The sequence below is a fragment of the Pelmatolapia mariae genome, linkage group LG2 (genome assembly GCF_036321145.2).
Source record: "Pelmatolapia mariae isolate MD_Pm_ZW linkage group LG2, Pm_UMD_F_2, whole genome shotgun sequence".
In the NCBI taxonomy this organism is placed as follows: Eukaryota; Metazoa; Chordata; class Actinopteri; order Cichliformes; family Cichlidae; genus Pelmatolapia; species Pelmatolapia mariae.
The window spans coordinates 10,798,245-10,821,814 of NC_086228.1; the positions used below are offsets into that span (position 1 = coordinate 10,798,245).

The following is a 23,570-nucleotide window of genomic DNA, read 5'->3' on the forward strand; positions in this document are numbered from 1 at the left end:
TCATTGTTGTTAAATCTCTTCACTTAAATAAGCTATAGCTAAATGTTCCCACAGAGTACATGAAGAAAAATTATTAAAAATTCCTCAACAAGTAAAAATGTCAAAACACAGAAGAGCTTCTCCTGGAGTCAGAATGTATGCTGTTTGTGTTGTCAAAGTAACATTGTATATAAAAGTTTCTAAAAAGCAGGTATCGGTCTAAATTCAGGAATCTGGGTCATGTTATGAAAGTTCTTTTGTTACGCACGTGTTAATCAGTTATTTCGTACATTATCTAAACGTGACGCTAAAACTCGATAGGCCCAGAGAGATAAGATAACATTGTACAGTTATTGTGATGTGATGATTAAAGAAATAATGAAGTTTGCATTTACTAGTCTTGTGCTTTCTGCTCACTCTACGATAAATAAAAATTAAATTAAGATAGTTAAATGTTGTTTCTGAATGTCAAGTGTTCACTCTGCGTGCCGTTGTATTTCAGCCCATCTTTTGCAGTGTGTTTACCTTACATATCACACATACTGCAATAACAATGATAAGCCAGTTTTCTCTGTGGCTGTGTGCTCAATCTGTTTTGCAAGAATAAAACTGATAAAGAAGAACAACTCTCATGATTTATGATTTTTAACCCCTCACAGTGCAGAGATGAATCTTGGTAAAGAATGGAGTTGGTACTGCAAATTGTCCCTTTAAATCGCCGCACCTCTCTGGACACAAACTGAACCATGTGCTGCAGATTTGAACATTTATTGTATGAGTGAATTGAAGTGTATGCCAAGTCTTTTTTTTTTTTTCCACCAGCACAAATCTGCAGGGGTTGAATCCCATTTTCAGGTTTTGTTTTGTTTTTTTTTTGTTTTTTTAGTGTGCATGCTTTTTTATTGTATGCATTTATTTTTTACTGTACAATATGTTTTGTTGTTTGATTTCAGTCAGGGATTTTTTACACGCTCGCTGCCTTTATTGACTTTATGAAGATGAGTTTCTGCTACTTCATTGTTATTCAGGAAGAACTGCTTTCGTCCTCCTGCCATCTTCCTCTCTGTCTCTCCTCTCTACTGCCACTGATTAGACTTGGCGTTAGCCTTAGCATTAGCCTGTCCAGTCGTTCCCTATGGGCCTGTTGTCTCTTTTGGCTAGCAGCATCCAATCTTGGCAAGCTAGCAGCTAATCCAGACTGGATGCTAATGAACCCTGGCCAGTGTCCACCTCGTTCCTGTAGAGACGTCTGTTTCTATAAAGCCCAATGGCTAACCAGCTAACAGGCTACTGCTCCACTGTCCAACACGGACAAACAGACAGTCAGGCAGAAAGGCAAACCACCCGGAGCAAACTATCTGGCTCTCAGCTAGCTGCTTGCTAATCAGCCAATAATACTGCAGTATGAAAGGAAGTTGGTGCCTGTTAACAAGAAGCACTTCACATATACTGAATTCAAATTTACAAACAAAACTATACTTTCTGCATAAGTATAGCACGAGTATCTGTAGCATTAAGATAGATGATATAGTTTTGTTAAGGCGGTAGTTATATGTTAAAACTTCTATCACGGAGGAAGAAAAACACATAAAATGTTCATTCTTTCTAAACTTTTGAGAATTTTTGAGAACATTTGCCACACGTTGGGATTTTTACCACGTCGAAGTATTTTCCTTTCTGTACCGTGTTCTGTAAAAATGCTACACTTTTAAAGCATGGGTCATAATTTGATTGACCTTTAAGACTTTTTGAAATAAGAACAGATGAAATAACTATGTGTAATGTGCAGAGTTTTATTTATAATGACACACAGTAATTTGATATATGTGGGAGAGTAAAAATCTATTTTGCTGCATATTTTGGTGGCTAATTCTCTGCCACAGAAAGTCTAAAATTATATTGTTATATTATTTGAAGTGTGAATGTGGGAAACTGAATGAAGGCATCATGCGCTTGTCACAGACTTTATTAATCCCTAGTGTGAAAATATGGCTGTAGCCCATGTAAATGAGAGACAGATGACATATTTTAACATTAAAATATGAACACACACTTAGAGGACGTCGGTGTGGCTAATAATAACAGTAATACTAAAACACCGTGAGAGGGAAAAGTTTCATCAGCACACTGAATCTAAGCCACAAACTTCATTTGGTAGCGTAATGTTTTATTCCAGTTGGGTCATCCTTAAGTTGGAGCTCCTTAAAAATTAGTTTCGCACTTGTACATCATGCACACATAATCATACTCCATTGGCAAAGAGCTACAAGTGATATACTGTCAATGCACGCAACAAAAATCATGCAAGCATTACTGCAAGCTTCAAAGCATCACACAGGGTCAGTGGGTGAAATCTTCTCACTCTCATTCACAAACTTTAATTTCTCACATTTAGCGTTATCTTCTGTAGGTTCAGAAACATAGTCAGAGACCTAATTTTGTGAACAATTATTCATTTAATTCCACTTTGGCTCCATTTGAGATTAAAGGTTCCCTCCAGAGACATTTAAAATGACTCTGAATTGAATAATTAATGCGTCTCTTATATATTTTTCTACAGAAATGTTAATTATACTCATTAAAATTTCTTAAATTCAAACCAAAGTTTCCTCACTTGGCAAGCCATTATAAAGTTTAACTGTTAACAAAAACATCCATTTTGATTGGTTATGGACTGTGCACAGAGATGACTGTGGCGCAAACACACAGTGACGTAAATGGTCAGCTTTGAGGCCTCATAACAGCGACTGATGCCATAGGAGCAAACCTCCTGCTTCATCAATTAGAAAACAAAGACTGCAGACTGGATTGTTTGCAGCAGGTCTTCCTTCCTGTTCAAGTTCACCCCTCTTTATTTAGATGTCGTTTATCCCCACAGCAGAAGCTTCTCACTCAGGAACGCTCGACATGCCGCAGCGGTCCGTCATCGTTTTCCTTCCCTCTATTGTCTCCAGACAATCAACCCGACCCAGCGCTCCTCATCTCGCCTCGCTCTGTTGCCATTTTTACTGCTCATATATAGAAACACATGTGGATGTGGGCCTCATGTCCTCAGGCGTTCATGTGTACCTGCACACACGTGGAGTCGGCAACACATCTCTTCACAATAGCCGAGCTGCAGACAGCCGTCCCGGGAGTTGCCGTGATTTATGACCCCCCGTGTGCGTGGATAGAGAGAGGGGGAATGGGGCGTGTAGATGTGGAAGATGGAAGGAATAAGTGAAGGAGAAACTTGAGCTCGCAGTACAACTGACTGTGTGTTCACACATGCACTCAAAAGACATACTGCTGTTATTATGCTTCTCTCACTTCCAGAGGATATAAGAAGAATACATGGAAACACACAGAGAGCATGCAGCAGTTAATCCACTTATTTCACATAATCCCCATACCTCCAGGCGAGTCTGGGGGACTTATTAGAGGACTGCACCCAGATGTCTCACTTCTGTTGTTTACATAGATGGAGATACAGCACGCGAGTCCATATGTACATATACTATTCATTTATTACACTTGACTGCAGGTCAAGCACACATTATGCACACATCTACCAGAATGGCTCAAATATAAGACAACCCTGATAATAAAATGTAAAATGCAAGCATTAAATCAGAACCTAAAGCCAGCCTTTCCCTTTGAAGCAGCCACAGTAACTTTCCATTACACTTTGCATTTTACCCGAATGTCTTTTTGAGCTGCTCGTTTTCTAATTATCCCCGGCTGTTTGACAGATCCACGGTCTGTGTTGCAGAAAGATGTTGGCAGACACTTTGGGCTTTCGCTCATAATGAATTTTATTTTCTCCATAGCAGCAAAACATATCGCACAATAATATAGCCTCACTTTTCCAAAGTAATATTGCTTTAAATTAGTGTCAGACTGAATAATTTGGAACGTCTGTAATATTTTGTGCCCTTAACCTGTTGATTAAAAATTTTAAATTCACTAAACAAATCCCACAAAGCAGCTGCGCATGGCCTTCACACTGTTTCTTTCAGACTTTTGGAAGATCAGACGTATTTAAAGAAAGATTTCGAACAACTTTTCATGCTAGTTTGCTTTTAACATGAAAGGTTTTTTAAATTGCTCAGCACTAAATAATCAGTTTATCTTGTTTTTTTTTTCAGGAAAAGTTTCACTCAATAAAAGTTTTAGCTTTCATCTTTGTGCATAAATACAGAAAATAAAGAAAGAGATGAATGAAACTGAATGTGGAACAAAGACGTACAAAGCCTGCGAACTAATGCACGATGTAGAGCCAGTCACTGCTGCAAACGGCATTTGCTTTTCTTTTCAGTCCAATGGTGAAACAAATGTATGAAATGTTTAAAGTGGAGCTGAAAAGAGTCAAATTAATTTGCGCTGAATGTTAAAATAATCAGAACTGTCCACTGCAGCTATCACTGGTGCCTCTCCTATTTGGGTCGTTGCTGATTGGACAGCAGAGGGAATGCGCGTTGCACACGGGTGACATGCAGTTTTGGTCTGTTGGAAAGCTGCATGCAAGCTCTGAATCCCATTCATTTTGATCTTCTAGCAGCAAAGACCAGCTTCTGTGCAAACAGGATTTTTGGTCAAGCTTTAGATTCACAATGATCTTCTCACCAAAATGACTGAATGCACCTCAGCACTGACCCCCAAACGCTATCCTTCCAAAAAGTATGGTATATGAGTCACATCATTTTCATACTCATCAAACCGTGTAATGATGTGTTTGTCCTGTGAACAGGGTGCGTTTGTACCTTTTAATTCCAATGTGCAAACACTGGTACACATCAGTGCAGCGTGAGAGGCTTCGACAGATTGAGTCTTCTATTTGCTGAACTCGCTTTACTTTCTGCCTTTCAAACGTCTCAGCCTGGAAATAAAATTCGCAAGAGATGGATGAAAAACACAGTCCTCCCTTTTGAAGTGTGTGTGTGTCTGTGTGTGTGTTTGTGATGGGCAGACGAGAAAGAAGGAAAAATATAGAAACCCCATTCTCCACCTCCTTCTAACCTTAGCTTGGGAATACCAGCTGCCTCAGATAGACTCCATCTGTGTGAGTGTAAGAGTAAAACATCAGATATTTGGTCGGAAAAAGGAAGGAAAATATCACCAGCTCTTGGTTGGACAGACAAATTAGCAGTTTCACTGTAAACCAAACACTAATTAGACCCTGTGTCTTCTTTAATCCTTAAATCTCAGGGCTTGATGTTTGCTCTATGAGGGCTTTTGTCACATGTGGATAACTGCATGCTGCATGTAGCTTTGAGGCAGGTTTTATATACTACCTGAGGTTATATACAAACACCTGAACAATCTGCGTTCAGGTGGGGTTTTTGTTTTTTTCGTTTGTTTTGGTTTTTTTTGGCATGTGGTGCTTTGATTGTCCAAACACACCTTCTGACCCAAACTAAATGTGATATGGGGGGATAACAACTGAGTTAACAGAATGATAAGAATGAAATTTAAGAGTTTCAAGTGAACAAGTGGAGACTGACACAAAGCTAAATGTCGCGTTGCATGGCCTTTGAGTCTTTGAGGCCACCATGTTTGTTTTTAGCTTAATTTCCAAATGGGGTTCATCGTGTCGTCTCTCAGCCGCCATCTGTGAGTTTGCATGTAGGAAAGAGGACAATCAGAGTTACCTGTTTAGCACTTTGCTTCCCCAAAGGGAACCACAGGTGCTTGAACATTTTTCAGTACAAAGCTACAGCTAAAGTAAAATTTAGTGGTTCTGTTAAGAAAATAGTTGATGTGTAAAGTTATTAATTTTCTTCTTTTTTTCTCCATCAGGAACAAAAACAGTTAATTTCACACCACATTACCTTAGTTTATCTTTTTCTTTTATGCACCTTGGAGCGTTAAAAAAATCATGAACACGGATTGTGCATACGATTACGTGGTAAGATTATGCAGTAATGCACACACATGTTAGCTGCCTAAATCCTATGTAGTTAGCCAAAAATATGCCCAGATATGCCAGATTAGCTCAAAGTTTAGTGTGCATATTCAAACTGTGTGAATATGCCAGCTTACACCGGTCAGAGAGCCGTTTCTTAGCGTCTTAAATGATCTTTGACTGGTCTAATAAATAAAAAACATGAATTCATTGAATGCTTATTTAATTAATGTACAAACTAACAGCTTCCCCTTATAATAAATACTATAATTTTTAACATCTTTGAATGTGAAATTCTGCAGAAATGCAAGAAAAACCTCTCAAAGCTCAAAGCCTCGCCACATTTTCTTACCATCTTGTCCTGGAGGCCTTATGTTACAATCATGCAGTATAAAAAAAAATTTCCTCCTTAACACTTGAGTCTGACTTTTTTCCTCACAGTCTTCAATATCCAGGAATGACATTTTGTAAAGTGACTTCTCTCCTGTACTGCACAAACTCTAAGCTCTGTTTGATCATTATTTATGAGTGAGAAGCTCAAATTTAGCCCGCCGCATGTGACACCCCTGTTTTCGTGAATTTAACTAGTAATTACGGTTTTAAGATCTCACTACAAAATAAAGAGGGGAAAATAAGATATTCAGATTCGCCTGCTCTTTCTGAGAAGAAACTCTTTTTGGTTTTCCTCGAGAAGTTTTGAGTCATTCTTTGCTTTTTTCCCCTCCCTATTCTGTGTTGAAGCTGGACGACAGCCGAGCAAATCAAACCCAAATCTCCTCGCTCACATCTCCCCCTCTCGATCTTTTTTATCACTCTACCTTTCCCTCATTCTTTCATCCTCCCTCGCTCCATGCTGGAGCCAATTATAACCTGCTGCAGCATTCCTGACTGGAGGAGGAGGAGGAGGAGGAAGGGAGGTGTTTCAGGGATTAACATACCAGAGCTGTCAGCTGGAAACTGCTTCTTCCCACTTTTTGCTCTATTCCTCTGCCTGAATCTAAAGTTCTCCCTGCTCATTAGGACACACAAGAAAACTCATTTTACATGAAACCACAATAAATGGCCAGGCTGAACGTAGCTGCAAAGTGTGATGATATGGAAACGCATAGAGTGGTTTAATATGATTCAAGATTTTAGAGCTCTATTGTCAATGCATCAGTATACACAGTATACAGCGTACTGAAATGCTGTTTCACCCCAAGCCCCTTATGGTGCATTTATAAGTATATAAAGGATATATCTCCAAGAGATATAAAACTAGGAAATCCAAAAAAATAACATGCTAAATTTGGGTAAAAAACAGGGATCAAAAGGTACTAATTACTAACTATACAATACTAACTGTACAATAAACAAAGACAGGACAGAGACAATACAAAAGTGGATTGTGCCAGGTTGAGTTATTGTACAGTAAGGACATGCACGATTGGTCTACATGTGAGGATAGCTGTGCATGGAAATGTGTGGTTGCATATGGGAAAAATTACATACATGCTTCACGTGAAACTAAAATTTTTCAAATACGGTCAAAGATGTGTTTGTACGGTGACCATATGAATGCACCAATCAGCCAAAACATGAAAACCACTAAGATTAAAGCGAATGTCACTTTATTGTCTGACATAAGAGACATTTGTCTTGGATCAGGGAGCTGCTGCAACAGATCAGACAATACGAAACATCCAAAAACCCCACCCCTGTCCCAAAACACTACAAACACTGCTCCGGAGCGGCTTGGGGGACTTGAGGAAGCCCAAAGTGCCAGATTCCAATCTGTTCAGGCATCCATGAAGGCCCCACCCTGCAACTCAAAGGACCGAAAGGATCCACTGCCAATGTGCCGTTGCAAGGCGCCACAGGACCTCCCCAGAGGTTCTGTATTCATCCCCTCGATAGGTCAGGGCTTCTGTGGGTCGCCAAGTGGGACCTAGATGATATTAAGCAGTGATGCTGCTTTAATGCCGTGACTGATGCAGAAAAAAGGAAATATATAATGAAATATGTTAATCACTGTATAACAGAAATAGTTTGAGTAAAAATACACAATCACACAAAGAGTTGCCCGACTTTAAAAACAGAGGAGAGCATTTAAGCATGCCATGCTCGTTGCTAACGCTAACCTAAGCAGGTGTCATTTGCTTACTTTGTTGTTTGTCTTCTGTAGCTGCAGTTAGCATCATTAGCAGCTACATGAGGTCCCGAGGGCACCGTGGTCTGATTTACTCTCTCCTGCGTTTGTTAAAGAATTGCTTCACACTAATATTGCTAAAATAATTCTCTTTTATCTCCTCTGGCATGTCTAAGTTTGCTTTGACATCAGCTTCTACGCAATGTAGGAAAGGTGAATCGATTGAGTTTGCGATGCTGAGACTACATGTTCTCATAAATAAAACAGATGTGTATAGAACCTGCTTCCAGCACCTCTGGGTGTCAGAATTTTATGACTATATTCTTCTCTTCAGACTGGGGCTACAGAGACCTTTGACACCCGAGCCGGTCTCATCTGGCCATTTATAGAGTTACGACACTTTTGCCAGGAATAGAATTCTTCACACACTGGTGGTGTTTCTTTGTGATATGCTGCCTGTGAAAGGACCTTTACTCTTGCTTAATCCCCGAACACAACTGATGGCTGCTTTCATGGTGGTTCTTTGAAATAAGAACGCTTCTTTTCTTTTTTGGAGAGAAATGTTAAGAAATGTTGTTGTTCGCTGAGTTTTGCAAAGTGGTATTTCAGTTTGATACCATATGGTGGTAAAATGTCAAGTACTTCATTTTCTTTTAAGATGCCTGTATGACTAAGTTTTGAATAATATTATGGAACTAAATTCATAAACATAAAAATAAGGAACAACGGGTTTATGTCGAATTTAATTCTGTAAAGTTTCCATCAAATTGCTATGGGAATAGTTTATGAAATAATGTGTTACTGTCATCACATTAGATGTGTCTGTAACTTGGTAACAGAACTCATTACTGCAGTCAGTGAAAGGTTTAGGGCTCAGGCACAGTGCGGTACAAATACTGCAACCTCTGTGCAACCAGGAAAAAATGGTGGTTGCACTGAGTCTGAGACTGATTGCAAGTAAGTGCATCAACAAGCTCACTTTTTATTGCAATGCGATTGCACAGGTCACCTGATGCAAGGCAGCCTGTCTCCATCTGACTCAGACTGTCTGCAATTGCTCTCAAAGAGAGTTTAGTGTATAACTGCAGACATGTTTCCAACTACTGAAAACCGATGACAGACCGACCCTTGATGCACCAAAGACCCTGTATTTAAAACGATCATTTCAAAGACAACAGACTGTGGATTGATTGCAAACAGTTGCAGTAATGTTGGTTGTGAGGTGGTGTCCAGCCACTTTACCTAGTTTGACTGCAGCCTTGGTAATTATAGTGTGTGTCTGGTTACTTGGGTGATTTTGTGAAGTAGCACAAAACTAGCGTTACCAATATTTTATCTCATTATTTTCTATTGGGGAAGCATTAGGGTAATGCATAATATACTACCTTTCTAAGTAAATTAATATTTTAATTTGCTTTTAATGCAAAATGTATTTTTTAACCAGCCCTCTGGATCATATGAAACTCCTCTGCAGAGGGAAATGTTTCTGCTTTCTTCTTTGAGTGACAGTTCAAAAACATCAGCAAGTCATAAATGCATAGGCGCACAAGAATGTTGCGAATATGCACAGTGGTCACTTCTAGGGGTGAGGGGGGGCGTGGGTGTGTGGGTGGGGGCTGTTCCTGTCACTTGTCAGCGCTGCGTTCACTTTTGTCTGAGTTTGAGCAAGCACGTGAGAGAGCAGCGAGGCAGCAAATTAAAAAATACGCAGTGAAGACGAAGGCGTACTCATGTTCATCTCCTTGATCTGTGTGTGTGTGTGTGTGTGTGTGTGTTTATGGTGTGTGTGTGTGCCGTCAGACTTCGGTGGATTGCTGCGTCAGTTTCTTTGTCACTGTCAGCTTTGTTTACAACCCCACCCTCCCCCCACCCAGAAAACTCCTGTCAGGACTGTGATTTCAGTGAGATCTGTGCACGTGTGTGTGTGTGTGTGTTTTATGTAGTCCACATTTTGACTGTAGTGTATGTAGGGACATGACTTGTGCATGTGTGTTTGATGTTGCCAGAGGTGAGTGTGCTCCAGAGTTATGGGTCCATGTGCTCTGCAAGTATAACACTAGATTTACTGGCTCAGTGATAACACACACGCACACACGCACGCACACACACACACACACACACACACACACACACACACACACACATACCTGCAGGGCAGAAGAACGCAGGAGCACGGCTAAACTCTGGGAACCAGATGAGAGACTCAGCTGACTTGTTTCATTTGTTTTTGTGTGCGTGTGTGTGTGTGTGCGTGTGTGTGTGTGTGTGTGTGTGTGTGTGTGTGTGTGTGAATGTGTGAGTGAGTGAAAGCTGCAGCGATGCAGCTTGTTTCTGTTGGACAAAGTCACAGAGGGAAGAACAGAGCGACTATCAGCACACACATGAAGTGTCTGCACAGCCGGATTGAAATCATATTTCATTCTGGAAAGTCAACAAAATCTTGTAACGACCTAACATCGGACTTTTCTTTCATTGGAGGATTCGGATGCTGGATGTTGACATCAGATACTGTTTTTAACAACAACGTGATCACCTGCTCTCACTGAACGTGTCGGTTGTCCCATAAAGACGTCTGCAGATGAAAAATGATTGCAGACAGTACTGTTCCCAGTGGACATAAAAAGTGGGGCTGAATTTCATTGGTCGCTGAGATCAATTAACCCTGTCATGCATGAATTATGACAACCTCAATCAGGATTTTTTTCTTAAGTATTTTTATTCATCTTTAGGCATGAAAAGACGAATAAAAATATTTAAGAAAAACATCCCGATTGAGGTTGTCATAATTCATGCATGACAGGGTTAAATAACAATAATTACAATGAAACACGCCATACATCTATAGTAACATTAAACATGGGTGGGAGGGTATGGAGTGACACATCAGTGTCCAATGTAGTAGTTTATGTGCAAGTACATCATCAACACTGACACAAATACAAGAAAACAGCCTTTGAATAGCTGTCCACTGTAGTGACCACTATAGGGTTAAATGATGAACAGCCAATCGAAATTTGCAACTTCTGTTACCTGACACAATTTAAAATGTGATGGAGGATAGTGGCACTTGTCAGTAGGTCCACACACAGGCTGTAATGGCATCCAAAATCAAATATGCGGAGAAAACTTTCCCGCTGTGTGCTGCTCTCTGAGTGTGTGAGCAAACAAACTGACGGGCCACTTGCAAAAACTGATAGTTGATGTTGATGTTCTGCCATCACAGCACGTTTTCATGGGAAGGTCGCTGTGATAAAGTTGGAAAAGTGACAAGAGGCAGAATATTATTCATGCCGTCGTGCGGGCAGGTTTTTTGGTAGCCTTAATGTTGCACGGCCAGAAAATGCTGTCATATAGTGAGTCCTTCAGAGTCTGTTTGCACTAAAAGGGTTTGTTTAGCCTGTGTTTCACTGCCATGGAGCAATATGAGGAGTAAAACTGAGTTCACAGGGTCTCCCGATGCTTTAAGTGCAGCGAGATAAAAGCCTTACTGTTTAATTAGAACCAGAAAAGATTTTCTGAGCAGGAAAAGTTTCAAGTGCTGTATACACTGCTGCTAAATACTGTAAATATGTAGACTCATCGTGCCAGTTAAACACTCAAATGCATATTTGATCTAAAGTGAAAACAGGCCTGTCGCACACCAGTTAGCTGCACTGAAAGCAATGAAAGATGCATCATGCCAATATTTGTAATCTTTATTTTCTTGTCTTTGATGTGAGATGAAGATACCGTTTATAGTACTGAAAGTTTCAGGATGTATTTAATATCATTTGATTTGCTATTAGACGATATATAGAGGTCACATTTGTGTTTTTCTGTGTAAACAAAGAGGCGAGGAAGCCAGAAAACGTGGCCGCCGTGTCTCTCGGCTACAAACTCATCGGTTCCTCCTGAAGACGTTTGAAACACCTCGCGATCGCGTTATTTTTTTATTTTTTATTTTTAAATGTTCCTAAAACAGCTTGTAACTGTAGTTTTGAAGTGCATACGTAGTCGTGGTTTTGTTGCGTTTTTTCTGACAGATTTGGGTGCTCAGTGAGTTTTGGTGGCAGCGGGATGGCGTCTGTACGACTGAGTAAAAATAAACTACAGCCTGTGTGTGTTTGTGGTAATGAAGGAACACGTTTCTCAGTGCAACAGTCTGTCTCACGTTTGTGTTTTTTATAGGTTTTTGTACAACAATGTGGCTCTGTGGCACAGAGGAAGAAGACGTCTCGGTCGCTTGTTATAGCTTTTTCTGTGGTGTCAGTGAGAGAAAATATTAAAATGAATGTTGAGGAAACACGTTTCCCATTTCCTCTTTGTTTGCCCATTTTAACCTTTAAGGTTTGATTCTGAGCTTTTTTTTTTTTTTTTTTTAATCCTACATGCATAATGAGTGTGTTTTGCATGTGTTTTGTCTGTCTGCGCTCTGATGGAAACTAATTTCCCTGCTGGAGCGTCTTCATTTGCTTTCATGTAGAAACTTTACATAGAAACACAGAGGTGCTGTTTGTGTGCTGCTTCACTGCTTCTGCTGCTCTCTGATCAATGTCCATTATCAGCAATCAGATTCCATCAGTCTGCACTTTGACTCATTTTATCAGCCCGATACAGTGCAGGAGGAAGTGTTTATTCTCCTTTTAAAAAATCCTCTTAAACTAGGAGAATGGCAGTCGGAGATGTGTGCTTGATCACTGATGCATGGATGATGGGGTGTGGCTAATAGTTATGATTCCAATTCCAACCCCAAAGATGTGAAACGTGCAGATCCAATGCTTGCAAGCACAGAAACCTACCCTGGTGCAACGGGACAACAGACTGCTGTCTCCCTCACGGTGGAAACAAAACTAGAGTCCACATACATTTGGCCACATAGTGCATTTTAAGCTGGTGGTGGGACACCAGTGTAGAAAAACTCCAACCTGTACACTTAAAGTTTGAGCTGGAGGCAGATGCTCCGTGTCCCTCCGTGTGTTCATATTATATAAACAGTGCATGTGTATGGTTCCATATATATAGCCTAAGTGGAAATGCACACACACCTGCTCAGCTCTGTATAGCACGCTGTTTTCTCCCAGAGAGCCAATCACCGCCTGCAGCGTTGTGCTCACAACCTTCACTTTGAAAGAGAGAGAGGGAGGGTGGAAAGATGATGAAGAGAAAAAGTGAAGAGTTGCTTGGGAACAATCGGGAGAGAGAGAGACGAGAGTGCTGTTTTGGCTGCAGGGCAGCGTGTTCTGTTGCACATGTTAGTTTTTATAGAGCTGGGAAAGCACTAACTGACACGATGCACTTCATTCAGCTCACCTGAACCCTCACAACTAAATGCATAAGCCCAACCCCTACCTGAACCCTAAAACCACATCAGAACAGCCCTGTGAGGTCATTGGGGCCAAACTGCGCTCACACGCATCTACTGAAGGATCGGCATCATAGAAGAAGACACTGATGAACTGTAACCAACTCCTGTTTTGAAAGTGGTTCAGCTAAAATGTATAAAATTGCTTCATTATCGACTGGGTGAAATCCCCACAACACTCGGGGAGCCCTGAAAGCCTTTCGTATTATTTAGCTCTACAGAATTTGATTAACTGCAAAAAAAACCCAAAAGTACTTTTGAGGACAAAATAAGATTGGAAATTAGCGTGTGGCCTCATGACTCAGTCCTGCAGTAACTTTCCTGCTGAGCTCATTTTTGGGAGCCATCCTTTCACAAAGCCTTGAACCCTGAGCAGCTCGAGATGCTTGGATGAGCGCTTTGCACGGCAGCTCGCTGTGGAAAGCCTCATTTAACATTTATTGCAAAGGTTACCAACATGAATTAATTTTATTCTGTTTTAAATAACTAACATGTAAAAAAGTGAGTAATAGAAGCCTGCTTTTTATTGCACTGCAGTTTATTATTGCACGGCGTTGGCCATACTTGCCCAGCCAAAAGTCAGCTTTGATAAAGAGATAGGATTATTATGAGCTGTCAGTCACAGGGCTAAATAATAACTGGACCGCTAGTCTTGTGCTTTTTACATCTTTTTATACCTGAGCGCACACACACACACACACACACACACACACACACACACACACACACACACACACACACACACACACACACACACACTTCCATGGATGCTACAGGAACAACTCGGGGTTCAGCATGTGGCCCAAGGACGCTGCAATATGTAGACCGGAGTAGTCAGGGAATCGATCGACCGACTTTTCAATCGGTAGACCTCCCAGTCTCTGCATTCATGCTCACATTTACAACTACTGATTCAGAGAAACCAATCAAGCGAAGGAGAACTGTGAGAACATCTCCACACAGTTCTGGCACCGCCGCCCAGCAGGTTCCTCATTATTATTCCCCGAAGCCCAAATGAACATATTCAAATGTCCTTTATTGTCTGACCCACAGTCAGACCCCACAAATGTTTAATATGCCATCAAATAATTTTTGTGGGTGCTTAGGGACACGATGAAAAAGGCATATAATGTGATGGTCAATAGAGGCCTGTAGTGCCCTATATATAATATCATCTTATTGGGTTAGGCCAGTCCCTGAAATGGATTCAGACAGTTTTCAATAATTTATTAGACTGCTTTTTATGCAGGAGATGAACCAGTTTATCAAGATTTTTCTACCCATTCATTGTACCCGTGTTACAGTTATGTCCAAACGTTTCTGGACGGCGACACGTTAACATGTCTCGGTTTTTCTAAACACTCCCTGATTTCAGAGGCTTGTAGTTTGGACGAAAATCTTAAAGTCTAGAAATGTGTCACCGTCCTAAAATCTACGGACCTAAATGTGACGCCAATGTTCTTTAGGAAAATGACCACAACAAACGTGTTAGTTTGCATTCACATTTACATCGCTTTGTTCATTATCATCCTAAAAGACACGACTCCCACATCATGGAGCATCACAGGCGATCACTCAGAGCAACATCGCATTGATTTGTCGGGGAGGAGTAAACAAACCACGCCAGGAAAATATCCCCAAAGCCTAACAGAGCCAGAGGGGGTCAAAGGTGCGGGTTTTCCTTTAATTTGTCACCGGCATATTACATGTTTTTATTCATGCACCTTTGCCTCTCTGCATTTCTCTGCCCTGATGCTCGGAGCCATATCTCTCTCTCTCCCCTCTCTCCATCTCTTTTTCCACTCCTCATTCATTCTCCACTCAGATTCAACACAGTTGTGTCGAATTATCGCTGGCAGCCGCTCTTCTTGTGGGCCGAGTGTGTGGGTGTGTGTCCGCGAGTCTGCGTTAATAAGTGTGTGTTGTCAGTGTGTTGGTTTGAGAGTGTGTGTGCATGCATACTTGATAAGGACAGACTTTTATAAGCATGCACAATGCAGCCTCACACACTCTTATCTCCCACAGAGGGAGGTAATGAGGATCTCTCACATACACACACACACACACACACACACACACACAAACGCTGTCTCTCTCTCTCAGTTATCTCCCTCTCCGTGTCTCGGCTGACAAACAGCCAGCGAGGCGTCGTGCATTCCTCCTCTCGTTGGTTTTTAATCATCTCCGAACAATGTGGCCCAGTGAATGTGCCTCCTCCTCTTCCTCTATCACCTCCTGCAGGAGGACAAGCAGCAGGGAGAGGAAGAGGAGGAGACCCAGGCTTCTTATCAGCCTGAACCCACAGCTGGCCTCCTCTTGCTCCTTTTCCTTGCTCCTCGATGTCCTCCATCCTCTTCTCTTTCGCCTGCTCCATTTCTGTTTCTCCTCTTTATACGCCTCAACCCGAACCCTGCACAATTATTTTATGGAAAACGTAAAAATATATGCTGCTTGCTCTTTATCTCCATGAATAACTATCAAAGCAATCATCTCTTTGTTTCTTTTGTTACTTTTTTCCTGACAGTGAAGTCTTGCATACGGCCTCAGTGGTGCTGCACTCTGCAATGGTAATGAAGGTCAGTTATTATGGATTCAAGGAAAAATGGTTCATCATGCCCTCTTGTTTTAAATAAAAGTGCATGCGTGCATTTTGCCTGCAGATGATTGAATAGTCTTCAGTGGACAAATTATTAGAAACTTCCATCAAAGTGCAGCATTAACAGTTTGCTGTGGAGGAAAGAGGCTGTGATGAGCTATCTTTCCTTGAATTCTTAATTACTGACCTTCATCGCTGCTGCAGTGCATTCAATGAACGCACTCGTGTCCTTTATATATGTTTCACGATTAAAAAGCAGAATAATGCCAGCATTTAGTGGAGGCCTGTGTGCCAACAACAATATATAAGTAATAATAATACATCAGAGATAAAGTGCATATACAAGGGAGTTATAGCGACCATCATTCATGCAGACTGCATCTTTTAGTTGTCTGAAGATGTTTAAAGTTACTCACAGGACTCAATCAGTCATTCTTACGTTAACGTGTTAGGGTGCTAAATCACAGTGATACACAGTTCATGCAAACCTCTAACATGTCAAAATTTTCATCACTTCTGTGACTTGTGTCATCATCAAAATCACCGAATAAAAGCCTTAAAAATGCCATTTCTTAAAGATGTCTGAGATTAGACTCCAGGCTTCCTGTTGGAAGTTTTACAGAAATGCGACAGACTCCTATTCCCGCATTTATGTCCACTGATATCAGCATTGCTGATATCAGCGCTTCTATTTTTATGCTGTTGGTGTGTAAATAAATATATCTGAAATAATTCATCGGGCTGTTTTGACCAGCATCTCTCAGTAACTTTAATGAGGAAGATTTGGGAGGCATTATTTTGCTTAGCTTGGAGGATTTCTCGACTAGATCAGTGTGATGATTGATTTTAACTCTCCACTGCAAGTCTGAGGTCTTTGTGGGTCCAGTCTGTTTGTAGCAAACATTCATTCAGTGTGTTTGGCTCAAATTATTCATGAGCTTGTTGTCCACCACGCCGATGCTCCCTCTGAGACTTCTTTCTTGCCTTGAATATTATTTTATGCGTGGCTCATTCGGCTTTACAACGGCAAAAAAGCTTAATCTCCCCTAAAAACTCATAATAAGTCTTGGAAATCAGTAATTCTGTGTTTTGAACACCAACAGTCTGCAGTGGAGGCCCACTGCCTCTCAGGGTTAAGAGTAGACTGAAAATAGGGCAGCAGGAGAAACAAAAGGGATGGAGGTCCAAGATGGCGGCAGGTGGTGTGGCAGAGGCTGATGTGGATGTTGGTTGGTCTTTAGATTCCTCCCCTCTGATCTGCTCCACTTTCTCATGGTGCGACCTGCTGAGATGGCATTTCTATTTCCGGCAAACAAACAAGCACACAAGCGAAAAACAAAAAGGACAAAAAAAGGGAACAAAGCGAGTGTGGTGGAGGTGACGGGCAGAAAGGGATCTGATCCACTTCATTTCTCCTCTGTTTACACGTAGATGTGATTCATTTCCAAATTCTCACACAGCAAACAGAAGGAAGCAGTTGTAATAAAACGCCCGACTTTGTTCTGCAGCTTTTTCAGACATGCCCATTTGACGCCGTAGGGTCTCAGGTAGGAGTTGAGACAGGGAAGAAAATGACTGAAGACCACTTATGAAATAAAAATTAAATAATAAGTTCTATCAGCCTGACAGATCGCGTATTCTTTATATCAGAGTCCACAAAAACATTTTCCAAAACTGTGATGTCTCTCCAACACTTCAGGCAGCCAGTCCCAGGATGTAACAGGTGTTTTTCACAAAACTCATTTCCATGTAAAGTAAGTCCCGACTAAAAGAGAGGAATGAAACATTGGCGATGTGTATTTATCTGTAACTTGCTCATCTGAAATATTCTTCACACTGATCTAAAGTGTTGCTGTTTGTACAGAAATTGTTCCTGCTCTTTTGAGTCATGTAAATACCCTGGATTTGGCCTCTACATCAAAAGGGTTTTGCTTAGACACAGCACTGGTTCATCCCTTAGCTGTCCTTTTTTATACTGGAGTGATTTGCAGCTCAGTGTTAAGTAAGTGTTACGTTAAAAAACAAGAAAGTAATCCCTCTGAAAATGGATTGGACTGAAAATGGTTGACAGAAAACCTGGAGAACTACCGCTCAAGACCACTTTAGAAGAGTTGGCTCTTTGGAAGCAAAATATAAAGACATGATGGGTGGCTCAAGACAGTACTGTATATACACGATCCTCGGCTGAAATCAATTACATCAGTGCTTTTGCTGACGTTATTGTTGTTTTAAGAGTTTACTCTATAGCTAACACATCCCAGTTATAATCTTTAGGGTATTTGGAGTCTAATGAAATGTAGCTCAGCCCCCAAACTGGGCTATGGAATAGGTTAGAGCAGTGGTCCCCAAGCTTTTTTGCGCCATGGACCAGTTTATGTCCGACCAGTTTACGGCCTTTAAGGTGTAGCGGATAAATACAACAAAATAAAACCAATACCGGTACCAAAAAAAGAAGATTTATTCATAACACAAGGGAGAAGACCCAGGGAAACCGAGTTAACGATAAAAACAATTAAAAAATAACGATAAAAAACGATAAAAACCCTGAAAACAATCAATTTCACATCCGAGCCTCAACTCTCGTGACCCGGTACAAAACGACTCGCGGACCAGTACCGGTCCATGGCCCGAGGGTTGGGGACTGCTGGGTTAGAGAAAAGTTTTGTCTTGTCAGTGATGTCGGTACGGTTGGTAATTCAGATGGGAGTAAAAGAACCCCTCAAGACCTATTTAAGTCTATATTACTGAAGTCAGAGTGACATCAACATAAGGTTAGGAGATTATTTTTATTCTCTGGGTTCATACCACCATCACGAAAACCCAAAAATCAAATAATCTCATAGGAAGTCTTCCTTGTGGCAGGGTGAATAAAACTGAGAAGATGCAGAGAAACCAAAAATGGATATGGTGACATTTTTAGGTAGAATTTGGCTTTACAAATAGCAGCCTCACTGAGCTCCACCATTTCAGGGATTATATTGGGAAAAAAGACAGCCAGTGTGACTGTACAGATCTGCAGCGAGTCCGGTTATTACTGAGTATTTGAATGTGTTTACCTGGAGAGGAGCCTGTCGCCTGAAGCACCAGGGATCTGGGGCTTTTGATGCCTTGACAGCACACTGTGGCCACACAGTTTAAAGGACAGCTCCACTGCGGGTTGAGTTTTGAACATTTTCCATCATTCTGACATTAATTCAGCCGCTTTTACCTGCCTGCTGAACAATTACACACATTTTCAAATCCTTGTAGTGGAGCCACTCATACTATTTAGAATTCAAACAGCAGAGAAAGTGGCTGGTGAGCTAAAGTCTCTCAACTAAGACGGAAATTAAAAGTGCGATTGGCAGGATTAAGATGCAGTCTGGTCGCCACTTGGTTACTGGTTTGAAACTGGAAGGGAGGACAGTTTGTCAGTCTAAAGTAAGGCAGTGAACCTGTCAGCATCTGCAAGGGGAAAAAAAGCTGCTTAAAAAAGTAGAGATAAAGGTTTTAAAAAAACTGTTTCGGCGTGATGAGCACGGATCTGCTGGTTTTACTGGTTCAGGGTCCTGATAGGGGCCAGTTGCCATGGTGACAGAGTATGTGCCAAGCCAGGGATGTTGCTTTTTATCAGCCTGGCTGGTCAGGTGCGTGTGATTGAAATGTTTGACCGTTCATTGTGTGCCTTTTTGAATTAGGACGGTTTGTTTGGCAGCACTCGGTGTATTTGCACAATGTGTGTTTGTGTGTGAGTGGTGGCAAGCGTCCCCACAGCGCTATAGGGAGGCTAATTGTATTTTAATTACAAAACCATCAAACGCACAAGTCAGACAGTTACCTTCCACCCCCAGAAAACACACAGTAAATGGAGCAGTTAAGTGTGTGTTCAGCCTGCTGCTTTTATTAATACTGATGTCTCATTACAGACGCCAGTCAGTGGAAGGAAACTTGAGGACGCGCGAGTAGAAAATGCATAACAAAGCAAAGGAAACCATTTATTTTATTTAGGTTTAATAATGTGCGGAATGAAACGTAACCCACATATTTTAAATAATCAGTCTTGTATACTTGCAGCCTATATTTTAATAAGATCTTTGTAGCATCCTGATTGTTTCAGTATTTCATATTTCTTCAGAGGTTGACTCGGGTTTGTGCCCTGCTCCTGTACATCTCTCTATTCCATCTGCCTTTTCTGTAGATGACTCCAGGAGCCGGTTTATTTGCTGCACTCACTGCACTGCCACCTTAACTGCAATGGCCAAAAAAGAACTGGACACATTTTCACCGAGCGTGAAAGCAGAGATGTTTGGGTTAATGGCAGTCGGTCTGTGAGAATCTCAAAGTTATTCACTGGAAAAGCACTTGTCTGAAATTGCTTCTGACTTTGGCTTTTGTGGAGGAATGATGTGAACGTAGCCTTTTAGCAACATCCACAGTCTAGACCGAGTGTTGTGTGGTGGAATTCGGTGATTTTATTGCACATTCTAGAAATTACTTGCTAGTTTGTTATTTCAATAATCAAAGCGAATTACTTTCTTTTGCATTGTTGTCAGAAAAAATAAACCATTTAGTAGAAACTGAGAACTTTGGCTTGGCGCGGTGCAGACCAACACATTGTTTCTTCTGGAGCAGCCGACAGCAGCACAGAACAGAAAAGACAGATATGAAAAAGTTCATATCTGTTAAAATCTTTATTGACTGCGGCTGCTGAATTTATGTGACGTTACTGAGTGCAATAAACTGGAAACACTTTAATCTCTTCAATTGTTCTTTGTTAAAAGGCCAGTTGCAGATAACATCGCTGAGAAGAGATGATTCAAAGATTTAAAATGTGATGAGATGAAAGCTGACAAGTGTGAGGTGCAGAATCAAAGTGGAACCTGAAGTGAGAATAGAGCAAATGACTGTTTTAAGGTTATTTTTACAGTCCAGCTTCTATTTGATGTCTCTAATCATTTAAGCTGCATCAGATCAAACAGATAAACAACAATAACTCAAAGTGATTCACCTTAAATGTTTCAGAAACGAAACTAACCCTGTCGCTTTCCCTCTGTCATCCAATCACAGCTGCCCCACCGTCGAGTGACCTTCTCTACGGCCAATCAGGCCCAGGATCTGCAGGACGCATCCCAGCACAGCTATTACGACAGTGGCTTGGAGGAGTCGGAGACCCCCAGCTCCAAGTCATCGTCGGGGCCGCGGATCGGGCCTCTGGCTCTGCCGGAGGACCACTACGAGCGGACCACACCTGACGGCAGCATTGGCGAGATGGAGCACCCGGAGAACGGTAAGACCAGGTGGAGTTTCCCCTCCCTCTACTCCTCTTTTCACCTCCTCCATCCATCCATCAACCCAGAGGGAAGCAGAGGCACATTTGCACATATATATATATATACACACACAGGCGCACGACTAAAAGCATATCAGCACCGCTGGGTTTCACACACATTATAACTGTTTTCATTACACACACCTCGCTTGCCCTGTGTGTCAAAACGCGGCATGTCAGCAGGAATGTTAACGGCGAATATATTTAATCAAATTCCCACAATTCCCTGCGCTGCGCATACCTTCGTTAAAGAGGTGTGTGACCTCACAGCAGCACAACACAATCAATATGCAACATAATCAAGTCCCACGGCTTAACGAATTAACATCCCAATTATGTAAATCATACCGAGTCCAACCCTCTATCAGCTGCATTTATAGATCCGCAGAGGGAGGCTAACAGGGAATAGCTAACACAATATTCTGCTCTCTGACTTCACTAGTTAGCATTTTGTCAACCTGTCATCATGTTAGCATGTTGATTTTTCTTTTTATATACATATATATGTCGTCCCTTGTTTATCTTTTACAGAAAACCAGCTCTGAATATCTTTATAGTCCTCACAGGTTGTGAGTGTATCAGTCTGAGCCTGTTAGCTGTAGACTGTTTACTGAAGCTAACGATGTTAGCGTTCCTCCAGCTGAACACGATGTGCTGTAGTGTTTTTATCGTAACTTGTAAAGCACGATAAAATATTATAAGTGATAAATAAGGGGATCATACTATTCTACATAATGGTAAGCATATTACATAATCACAAAATCGAATAACATCAGGTATGAAAAGTAACGCTGGATGGATTATGTTAACTTGTAATATGCTAACAGCTAAACGTAAACTTGGCACATTGTGACCCACATTATTACCACAGCATCACCGTGTTGACTGTAAGATTTGTACCTTTGACATAGAAACTCTAAACAGAGCTATAAAAATAACTTGATAATACTGACAGGTAGAAACAAATGAAGCAGCATTTATATGTTGTCTCAACTGATCTACTTCCACACTTACACTCGTTATTTTTAGTGCACGAGTATGTTCGCATTACCGAGTGCAACTACACGGAGTGCTTTTTGTGACGGAGAACTCTGAACCGTCAAAGCGCCAGCAGAGTGTGAAGCACTTACCTAGCATGGTCACATCTTAGTTGTGTGGGAGACAGGGAGGGAGGATGCATCATCAACACCTGCTGTTATTCTACTGTTAGCTAGCTAAAAATTGCAGATTTAGCACCATGCATGTGTTAAACTGTTGTTAAATTCAGTATTACAACTTCCAAGCATTATAGAAATAGCAGCAGCTTGCACGTCAGTCACAGTCCTACACAGCAAATTCAGGTAAGTGCATCACTTGACAGTAGTTGGTGTAAAGTGTTGTAACTTTCAGGTCTGAAAAATGAAGGCAATTTCTGTGCAGTGGCCATCAGGGGATGGTATCTCTGTTTGCAAAAAGACTTCCAGTCCATAGACCAGTTTGAGGGGTGTATGACCCTGACCTTATTAGATACTTTCTTGTCTTTACTTTTCCTCATTTCGGATCATATTTAATAAAACAATTAGTCCATTTAAAAATTTTGATAATTCCATGTCCCAGAATTGAGGATTATCCAGGCTACGCATGTTCAATATGGAACTCATGCTCACTGGTTTATGCATAATCCAATGGGTGGGATCACAGTGGTCCATCCAAACATCAACTCTTGAAGCAGTTAGTTAAGGCGCTACCTTGATACTGATGACTGTAAACAGACTTGATGTGCCCTGTTAGCACTAAATGCTAAATAGTTCCCAATATTAGCCTCTTTTAGCTTGTATTACCATGATGTTAGCACATTGACTCATCTCAGATTTATATATAAATCATGTGTTGCTTTATTTTTTTTTCCATTTACTTCAAGTTTGTATGTGGGTACTAATACTTATGTTCAAACCTGAGAGTTTTTCTTTTTCAAAATGTTCTAATTTATTTAATTATTTGACTTGTAAACCATCATAAATTCAAATGATGTATATTTTACGTGTACCAGTGATGTTAGCTTTAGCTGTAGCCGCTCATTATGGCAGTTGTGAAAAAATTCAGCACGACTTTCTGAACATGCTGAATGAGTCTTTTATGCTTTAACTGTGTTATAATCCAGCAACAAGCAGTGGCATTGCTCATAACATGGCAGCTAGTCATAGTAGGCATTAAAAATCAACACAATTCTTAATCATTCCTCCTGCACCTATTAGAGCACCACACTTCGCCGTGTTTGATACATGCCGAGGGACAAATTACCCGTCAGACGCAGGCCAAAGCGATAAATGGTGAGCAGAAAAAGTAAAGGAGGAT

At 41.0% G+C, this 23,570-nt stretch overlaps 1 protein-coding gene across 3 annotated transcripts in view; it reads left to right on the forward strand.

Annotated features, from left to right (window-relative positions):
• The window catches only part of LOC134640850 (protocadherin-1-like), a 216,601-nt gene that overhangs the window by 90,920 nt on the left and 102,111 nt on the right, over positions 1–23,570 (forward strand). For 2 of the 3 annotated variants that reach the window (XM_063492881.1, XM_063492890.1), the window contains exon 4: positions 20,975–21,194. In XM_063492881.1, coding sequence (XP_063348951.1) covers positions 20,975–21,194 — 220 coding nt within the window. Of the gene's footprint in view, positions 1–20,974; positions 21,205–23,570 lie in introns of all 3 variants that reach the window. The other variant, XM_063492899.1, reaches the window with a different exon arrangement.